Source organism: Bufo gargarizans, chromosome 2, assembly GCF_014858855.1.
Source record: "Bufo gargarizans isolate SCDJY-AF-19 chromosome 2, ASM1485885v1, whole genome shotgun sequence".
NCBI classification, from domain to species: Eukaryota; Metazoa; Chordata; class Amphibia; order Anura; family Bufonidae; genus Bufo; species Bufo gargarizans.
Genome location: NC_058081.1, coordinates 122,024,206 through 122,034,864, shown reverse-complemented (window position 1 = coordinate 122,034,864; position 10,659 = coordinate 122,024,206). Strand labels below are relative to the sequence as shown.

Genomic DNA, 10,659 nt, shown 5'->3' with positions numbered 1-10,659 from the left:
ACGCGTTGGGGTATTTTTCTCCAATTTACCATCTAGGGCTTTATAGGGCCATACAGGGCAGGTACGAGGACAGGGAAATCCTAACATTAGGGGTTAAGCCTGGGCTGAGGTCTAGTTAGGGCCTGTACAGGAAAAGTGTTCCCAAGGCTTTGGCCCTGCTTTTGTTACCTACATATTTCATCATCTTTGGCATTTAGTGGATGCTACATGCACAGTAGTAGCCGGGCTATCCTTCTGCCCACGTTTATTGAGTATCTATTCACTGCTAAATATAGAGCGTTTTTATCTTTATTAAAAGTTAAGTTTTAATGGTCCAAAAAGTTTATTACTCTTTTGTTGGTTAAAGGGAACCTGTCATCAACTTTTTCGCTGACCTCACTGAGGGCAGCATAAAATAGTGACAGAAATGCTGATGTCAGCGGTGTGTCACTCATGAGCTAAGTAAGTGGTTGTTGAGAACCAGAATCATAATCATTGCAGCCCAGGCCTTGAAAAGAGTCAAATCTACCTGAGAAGAGTTATGGTTATAATCTCCTGCTCTCTCACCCATCTGCTAATGATTGGCAGTCCTCTCCTAGAGAGAAAGGGAGAAAACTAGGTAGAAGCCTGTCAGCCATCAGCAGGTGGGCAGGAGAGCAGGAATTCATGAATAACCAGGACTCTTCTCAGGTGGCCGTGACTCTTTTCTAGGCCCAGTCTGCAATGATTGTGATGTTGGTTCTCGGCAACCTCTTAATATAGGCTATACACTGTTGAAATCTCTGGTGAATCATTTCATGAACTCCGCTGCTTGATTTTTCGGTGTGTACTCTGTCTTCCTATATGAATGCATACATAAAAGCACAAAAGGAAGTTAGGAAATTAAATAAAAATGCATGCAGTTTAAAGTGACATGTCAATAAGTCATCTGAAGGTAGACATTCCCCTTCACAGATGTGCAGCTTGTGAGCCTTGCTGATGAAATACACATAATGTAGACGACGTCTTTCCGGTAATAAAACTGTGGTCCTATGCAGTATAGCCATAAGTTACAACAGTTAAAAGGCAGGTCCATCATCTCAACTACTTCATATGTATCCAAAAAGAAAAATGAAGAACCTAAACAAATAGCTTTAATTAAAATGCTACTGTTCTGGATCTACAGCTTTTTATACAAACTTCTATCTCCATGGTAACAGACTACAAACCCTGTGTAGTCTGATCTTACAGTCATATTAACCATCTATCCACTACTCGCAATCTACTGAGTGCAAGTTAACATGATCATATCCTTCTCCAAACCAGAACTAGTACTAGTCCGGGCCTCCTACTCTAGAGATTCCTATCCCTTTGGAGAGGAGTGCAAGTTAAGTAAAGATCAGATGGGAGAGAATATGACAACTGCAGTATCAGACAAAAGTAAAAGGTCACACTCAAAGCCCAATGGGGGAGTTCCTAGGAGAGGGTTTCAAGTCCCTCTTGTAATATGGAAGAATAGTCCAGCACTCTCCAAATATTATGCCAAGCCCATAAGCATACTTCCACCCTTCACACATTCGGCTGTGGATATTAAGGTCCGGGAGGACCGAATAGTCCCAGCATGTACAAGCCACACACATTATGTATTTTCTTCTTTGAATTTTCTTGTGAAGACCACACGTAATTTTGCAATCATAGTAATAGTTTATAAGGCTGAAAAAAAGACATCTGTCCATCCAGTTCAGGCTACTTTCACACCAGCGTCTTCAATTCCGCTATTGAGAAGTCATAGGATCTCAACAGCGGAAGAAAACGCTTCAGTTTTGTCCCCATTCATTGTCAATGGGGACAAAACGGAACTGAACGAAACGGAATGCACTAAAATGCATTCCGTTTCGTCTGGTTGCGCTCACATCGCGGACAGAATAATGTTGCAAGCAGCATTTTCTGTCCGCGATGTGGTGCCGAGCAAGACAGATCTGTCCTGACACACAATGTAAGACATAATACAACCTGATCCATTCATGACGGATGCATGCGGTTGTATTATTGGAACGGAAGCGTTTTTGCAGATCCATGGAAGTTTCCTTGGCATAAGATTTGGAGAGTGCTGTAGAGACTATTCTTGCAGTATCAGACTACACAATGTCGGTCTGTAGTTTAATACTATGGAGACTCAGATATGTACAGAAGCTGTAAACACAAAGGACACATTTACTGAATATTCAGTTTAAAGTATCTTCATTTTTCAAGTAGTCGGTTGTCAAGGACATAGCTTTTAATAACTGTTCAAAATGTGGAGTGGCAACAATCCAGTCCAGCTTCCTGGAATAGTAAAATCAATTTCCTATGAAGCACTATTTATATTGGAAAATCTAATCTATCACTGTATTACCTTTATTTGCTGCTGCTAACAAGGAAAGCATTGAATTCAATAAATCACAGCTTCGCTCATACACTCCACACAAATGTATTTGAGTTTTGTGGTCGATTCTCCCACCTTCAAAACCACCGCTGTACAGTATTTCTTCACCACTTGGGATATCGACGTTGTCAACCATGGTTTACTTTGTTATTAATGGACATATATATTTATATTACATATTATATAGTTAACATAGAAAATATTCAAATATATTAATATGAATTATCGTTCCATATACACCATAGTGACCTATCCATAAAAACATTCAGACCTAAAATATTTTCACTCCCAAACCAGAGGTTAATAACTTCTGCCCCAATTATCTGTTCTAAACAGACTAACGAAAATCTACAAAACAAAAAGGCTATCACTGGCAGCGACACGCTGATACAATAGGATTATTGGAGATGATCATTTCGTGTGCGTTTGACTTCCATTGCTGAATGGTATGGAAAATACCATAAGTTACAGGAAGCAAAAAATGAACAATTCACTTTAAATGGACCCACAAGAAGAGGTTATAAAATGTTCCCGCACCATAAACTATGAGAGGCTAGGAACAACTATATGCATACAGATGGTAATCATGCTGAATACATCATATTAGGTAGAGCACCTACATGTGGCTAAGGCACAGGGAAATGTCGCCATCACTATTGAAAAGGAGGGATCTCGCTGATGCAAAATGTAAGCAATTGGAGTGTATATAGTTGCATCATGGTAGTCTGCTTCATTGCTAGTATCCCTCCATAAAAATGACGCATTAATTGAATATAGTCATTGTATTTCACGATTGGGTGAATCTATAGGGGGAGGGCTTGACCTTTCTGGAGTACAACCCCCTAATAAATTTGTATTGATGTATACCCCTATATATGTTTTGGGATTCACTTGTAAACCTTATGTAGCTTGAGAAAGACTTGTATGTCGAAACGTTGCTGGATTTTTTGGTGTAATTAAACACAAATTTTTGGATTGAAGTTCGAGAGTGCTGTGACTTTTCTAAAGCCTGTCTCCATAAAAATGGCGTCACTGGGTATTATCTCTTTGTATGTAGCAAATTGCAGGAGCTGGCTGTAGATGATGCTGAAGAAACTCATTTCTTTTATAAATCAACGATGTTGGGGGGGGGGGGGGGGGGGAATATATTTCAAGTGTGATCTGAAGGACATAGATTTTGCTTCACCAGTTGCATGTTTCCAGTAATTATGGATTTGTGTATTCTTGTCTTAATAAATGGGAGCAGCTCTTTGGTTTGTATCCAAAAAAAAAAAAAAAAAAATGTTATCAGAGACAAATCATCCCCCAGCACACAGAAAGGAATGATCCAGTTAGAAGGCTTGCTCCATGCTTCCGTCCCGATTTTGTCTGAAGTCTTCAGGAACATGGGCTTTCAGTGAAGGATAAACTCATCTAGCCATGTCATTTTACGGCAGATGAAAATCTGTGAACAAATTATTCTCTTCTTTTTTTAAGATTAAAATTTCCAATCTCTGCTTCAGACTTTTGGCAACACTGGAAATGTTTGTGTCCAGATGTCGGAAGATCAAATGTTCTTACCTGCCATGAAAAAGAAAAAAAAAAAAAGTTCAAACAGGAGAAAATGTAATAAATTATGTAAAATAGAAATTATTTAGATTGTGTCTGATGCTTAAAATATAAAAAGTCAACACTGGCAGTTCTCAAGCAACTTAAAAAGGAAGGCATTTTGTCAAATTTGTTAAAAATAGATCAATGGAAAACTTGAACAACCAGCCAGAGTCCAGCATAGCCAGATACTGCCGATCACCACTGGACCCAATTGACTATGATAAGGTCCGGAGTGGATCTGGCTGGGTTCTGCCGTGAGTGCCTGGTTTCGGACAGACAAAAAACTGAAACCATCCCAGATCCCATTGGAGTCTGGTCGTGAATGGCAGTATACAGCTATGCCGGATAATATAAACTTTGGCAGGCTGTTTCTCTGCTGGATCAGGTAAACATAGCCAAGCCTTAGTATGGTTATCATAAATTGGCTTAAAGAGGATCTGTCACCAGATTTCCCACATAAACTATACTTTATTAAATACATCTCTGAGACCTGGATGGTGTACTTACATTAATAATCCATTCTAGAATGGCAGTATAATCCTTTAGCGCTGTTTCACACCAGCGAGTCCATTGCGGGTACCACGCTCCTCCGTTCTGGACTTGCAGGAGCGTATGGCATTATCATGATTTATAATGCTATGTGCCTTTGCATGACCTTCTACAGAATTATCATGTAGAAGTAAGGTCAAGCAGAGACACATAGCATTATAAAGCATAATAATGCTGTGCGCTCCTGCAAGTCTATAACAGAGGATGATCCTCACACACAGAGCGGGATTCCCGAAAAGGAGTCGCTTGTGTGAAAACACCCTAATTCTACACAAACTGCTGACGGAAGATAGCCCACTCTCATTGCAAAACCAAGTACTGGAGTAAACACTGCTCTCTCCCTGGCACTGTGATCAAGTATTCCTCAAAAGACATGATATTGTAAATAACCTCAACAAGAAATCTGTACAATTTAGAAAATGTGTACTTTACTTTTACCCTCAATAATCTTTGAGGTTGAATTTAGCTTATGAATATACCAGGCTCTCTCATTTTCTAGCTAGAGTCATAAAGTGCTTATTTTAGTATCAGCCAGGAAAAAAAATTTAAATTATAGTATAACATTATGTGGCCAGTCCGAAAGGTCATCTGCCGCATCAAGTCTATTTAATAATTTATGTTTGTAATGTGAAATCTGATGACACTGGCAATACCTTCATATATAGCTACCTTGCAGGATGACAGGCCGAACTGGATGGACAAATGTCTTTTTTTGGCCTTATGTACTATGTTACTATGTTACTACCAGACCAGTCCATAAATAGCACCGCGCTACTCAGTTGTTACATAAATTAGGATCACATTTTACACACTTCATTTTATGCTTGCTGTAAACTTCTGACCGAGAAACCACACTGAATCGGTCCAAAAAGATGATCATATTGCACAGAAATCTGGGGCAGGTAAATATATCAGACAGAAACCTGATGAATTGTTTGAAGACTGTGTTTTTTGCCCTATAAGACGCAGCCCCCCCCCCCCCTCCCCAAAGTGGGGGAAAAATTTGCCTGCGTCTTATGGGGCGAATGCTAATAATGGAAGTGCTCATTAGCACCGGAGGAGAGGGAAGCGGTGAAGTCTCTGTACTCACTGCTTCCTGGCCCTCCGCTGGGCTGTCTGCTGTGCTGTCCAGTGGCTGCGCGCAGCGCGAGGGTGCTCTGTGACAGCGCAGGAGGATAAAGAGCGCGGGCAGTGAGGAGCGGCGGCGTCCAGGAGAAGGAAGGGTAAGTGGTTTCTTTATTTTATATGTTCTGAGGCTGCTGGGGTCTGAACTGAGATGGGGGCAGTAATAAGAGCATGGGGCAGACATAACAGGCATGGGGGTAGTAATAAAAGGCTAATCATGGGGGCTGATATTAGAGGCATGGGGGCTGATATTAGAGGCATGGGAGCTGATAAGAGACGCATGGGGCTCTTATCCGAGATATGATTAAGGGGCCATTCACATTGGGGTCTGATCTGAGGTCTTATTGGGGTCTTATTAACATTGGGGGGTCTGATTGGGACTGTGAGCTGAGGTCTGATTAACATTGGAAGTCCGATTGTTGGTCTGACCTGAGGTCTAATGAAAAATATTTTTATCTTATTTTTCTCCTTTAAAACCTAGGTGCATCTTATGGGCCCGTGTGTCTTAAGCCTCCTGCACACGAACGTGTGCACCCAGTCGTTGTGCTGTGGCCTGCAATGCACGAACACCGTCTGTGGGGCAGCCGAGGCGGATCGCGTACCCATTCACTTTAATGGATCCACGATCCGGCCGTTCCGCAAAAAGATAGGACGAAATCCCATGGAAGCACTCCGTAGTGCTCTGGTAGGGTTCCGTTCCGCATCTCCGGATTTGCAGACCAACTAAAGTGAATGGGTCCACATCCGTGATGCGGAATGCACACGGAACTGTGCCTGTGTATTGTGGATCCGCAAATGCGGTCCGCAATACGGCCATGGAGAGCACACGTTCGTGTGCAATAGGCCTTATGCCGGACTTTGATCGCCTCTTTCTTTGCCAGAGGACGGCCTCATGATAAATTAAGGGCATCCTCTGGCAGTCAGTGTGTCTAAAATTATATCTATGCCATCTATGATGGCCCACCTACAGTCCGTCCCACCACCTTTTTATAAAGTGTCGAGGGCAGTGTAGAAACACCACTTTCGCTTAGATTTAGGTGTTTAAAAAGCCGCTAAGTTTTTTATGTCAGAAAAATGGCAAATTCCCCCATGTTTGATAAACTGAAATAATAAGTGTTAAAGTCATTACATTTCTGAGAGCCAGTATGATTGAACTTCGATCCTGTGACCATTCACACATCCAAAGCATGACAGCCCTGGTTCGGATAAGTGTATATATAACAAGCAGCCTCACTGCGATCTTATGAAAAAAACAAGAACATCTGACTGCAAAGCATAAAATGTAACAGAATCCAAGATGAGTAACAGATGGCAGAATACCCACATTTATGAACTACATTAGGTTTGGGGTGACTTATCCAAGAACCATTCATGAAAATCTAAAACCAGCTTGCAGGATAAAAGAAAAAAAGGGACAACTAGACCAGAGAAAAGAAATTACAGCAAATATTAACCCCAATCACACATGCAGATATAACTTCCTATAAGGAGTTAGTCAATGTTGAGACCAAGAATAGGACAACGTCCTTATTTGTGGGACTGCAGAATGGACATACGGATGCAGCCCTATTAAAAAGAATGGGTCCGCATCCAACCCGAAAAAAAATTGGATCAAAGGCGGACCAAAAATACGGTTGTGTGAATGGGGTCTTATGCAGATGTTTTACCGGCTTCCATTAAGACATGGTTTTGGGACAAACAGTAAACAAATTGAAAGAAAAAAAAAATTAAGGAAAACCAGAACATTTTTTCAAAAGCACAACTTATTTTTAGGTACCGTACACTATATCATTTCTAAACTGGGAAACTAGCTGACATTTAACAACATGTAACAGCATAGTGGGCTGGGAATTAACAAGCTCCTGAACATGGCAGAATGGTTAAAAACTGGGAGAATCCAACAATTAAGCATCATGTGGATTATTTTAAGAGGAAGACAAGCATGCAGAGCAACAAATCATCCCAATAGGCCATCAAACGCTTTGGATCAAAACAGAAAGGAAGAGGAGTGAAGGCATAAGGGCTTTAGGTTCTGATGTTCCACAAGATGTGTTTTCCATTACAATACATGCAGAATTCATTAGGCGTTATCTATATGGTTTATACAGGCAAATAATAATACATTGTTGGAAAGGGGCAAGTGATTGGACTGACACTAGATCTACAGTATGTGAAGAAACACAAATGTGGGCTCATGTTGGTCAGTAGGTGAGGTACTAGGGCTGCAGCAAACGATTATTTTAGTAATAAGAGTATTTTACTGATTATTTTTATGATTAATCGAGTACTCTAATAAGAAAAAATATGAAATAAAGACTGTTTTCCTTTTAAAAACTTATCAGACCCCCTGCTATCAGTCCCAAACACCTTTTGTTCCCCCCAGTGCCATCAGCTCTCCCCCACCCCAGTGCCTTTAGCTTCACTCCCCCAGTTCCATCAGCCCCTCCATGCCATCCACTGCCATGTCCCCCAGTGCCTCCATGCCATGTGATGTCCCCCAGTGCCATCAGATCAGCCCCTCCATGCCATGTCCCCCACTCCCATCAGATCAGCCCCTCTATGCCATGTCCCCACTCCCCAGTGCCATCTGCCCATCCATTGCCATGTCATCCTCCTCCCCCAGTGCCTCCATGCCATGTCAACCTTTCCCCCAGTGCCTCCATGCCACCCAAGCATTGGGCAGATAGCCACGAACAAGCATTCGTAGGAACATTCATTAGCGATGTTCTGCTGGTGTTAAGGTGCAGACAATTATCTGATGAACAAGCAAAATACTGATACTTTGAGTAATAAGATTGTTTGTGCGGTCACCTACATCATGATTTGCCGGCAGTGGATTGTGTCATCTAAACAGCCACTGCTGCCAGAAAACAAGGATTCTATATGGGGACAAGCGATGGCATTAGTGATCACTCCTCCCCATACTGTGCACGAGATTGCTGAATGTAATAGCAGCGGTCTCCTTCACTGACGAGCAGACGAATGCCGGAAATCATCTGCTCAATTAAGCAGTGCAAACGGGCCTTAAAAGGTCCTTTTACACAGACTGATTTAGGAGGCAATTATCTGGGAACAAACACAGAATTCCCAATAATTGCCTGATTGTCAGGGAGATGAGAGATGAATTTACACACAGCAATCATCTCCTCTATATAAGGTGGACGGGCAATTGCTACAACGATCACTTGTCCCTATACAGTTGTTTACACAGCCGATCTGCTGCACAGAAATTATGATTTTAGGTGCCGGCCGAATGACACAATTAAACAATGAAGAAGCGTTTGCACACTCATTAGGTGATCGCAGTCAAGTCTGACACATGCCAATCACTGGGAACGGGTGTTTCTAAAAACACTCATGCCCAATAATTGGCCACATTGCCAGTCCATGTAAAAGGACTGTTGTGAATGCTTTGGACAGACAGGCAGCAGTTGTATGAGAATTACAAACTGCATCGCAATATACATGTAACAACATATGGCATGTATAGAATAGAATCCAATAAGAGGGAAAATTTATGGTAAAGCAACGTGGACATTTTTCTGTCTGATGGCGACTGATAACTTATAAGAACCCGCATGGAAGTGGGTTGTCAATATCATAAGGCCTTGTGATCAATTGCTTATGGTGGCCTATTTCGGCAGGATGATGGGCCCTGAAAATATTGTTCAGGAATGTTCTGAGGAACATAAGAAAGAGTTCAAAGAGTTGACGTCAGCTCCCAAATTCCACAGACTATAGTACAAATCGAGCATCTGTGGGATTTGCTGGAAAACCAAGTCCAATCCATAGACGCCCAGCTTCCAATTTACAGGACTTAGAGGATCTGCTAACATTTTGATGCCCAATACCACAAGACACCTTCAGAGTTCTTGTAAAGTGCATGTCTCAATGGATCAGACCTGCTTTGGCAGCATTAGTAAGACCCCCTTTATGACCCCTGATTTACATATACGGCGGAAGTCGGCATTTTAAAGATGGCGCTCACTCGAGCGTGGAGTGGGCACCATAGCGGCTGGGTTTCTTAAAACAGCAGAGGCTCAGGGTAAATGTTTGTAATCAGCCATAAGGCAGATTGCACACATTTAACCCCTCAGAGCGGTGCACAGCGTTCCTCGGCTGTGATTGGGGAAGTTGTAGTATGCTGGTGATGGCTCGGAGCCTCAGACGGGCTCAGTTACCCATCACTGAAATATTACAATACAGGCCAGCAGGTGACAGCACTATATTGGAATAAAGTGAATGGAGTGCTCTGTGATGGATATATACCCATCACAGAACACCATTGGCAATGCAATAAGTTTATAATTAGTTTAAACATTTTTTTAAAATATTTAAAAAAAATACATTTAAAAAAAAAAAAAAAAAAGTTCAAATCACTCCTTTTTTCCCCAAATCAACATGAACAAATATATAGGTATTGCCGCATCCTAAAACGCCTGTAGTATTAAAAGATGACAATATTTATCCCATACGGCAAATGGTTTAACGGAAAGGGAAAAAATAAATTGTAGCTCTATTTGTACACTGAGTTTGGAAAGGCTATCTGGCTCAGAAGCTTGAGTATTAAAGAAAAAAAAAAATGGACATTCTTCATTTTGACTGGTAACACAAATGTGAAGGCACAGTAAGCTTGCAAACCTAACAGGAAGGTCAAAAAAAGCTCAAGTATTTCTTGGTACTTGTTCATTTTGAAGAACTGAAAACCATTCAATAATGAAAAGTACTCTATAGATTATTTTGTATCTTCCATTAATACACTTGAATGGGGTTGTGACTAGGGCTGAAATGATTATTCAATTCAATAGAGTAACTCAACAAAAAAAATCTTCGATGCATATTTTTTGCACCAAGGATTAGTTTGTGTCATGTGACCACGAAGCGCGAGTGAAGTACTTTCTATTACCCATGCTTCGTGGTCCCCCACCGGCCAGCACCATGCTGCACTGTATCCTGACACATCATCAGGACATAGTGCACGTAAGCGCGCACTATGACCTGACGCTGTGTGA

General features: G+C 41.5%; 1 protein-coding gene across 1 annotated transcript in view; it reads right to left on the bottom strand.

Moving 5' to 3' along the window:
• Positions 1-2,218: 2,218 nt before the first annotated feature.
• FAM174B (family with sequence similarity 174 member B) overlaps positions 2,219-10,659 on the bottom strand; it is a 64,704-nt gene continuing 56,263 nt past the window's right edge. The window contains exon 3 of the mRNA XM_044283197.1: positions 2,219-3,943. Coding sequence (XP_044139132.1) covers positions 3,940-3,943 — 4 coding nt within the window. The 3' untranslated portion in view covers positions 2,219-3,939. The remainder of the gene's footprint in view (positions 3,944-10,659) is intronic.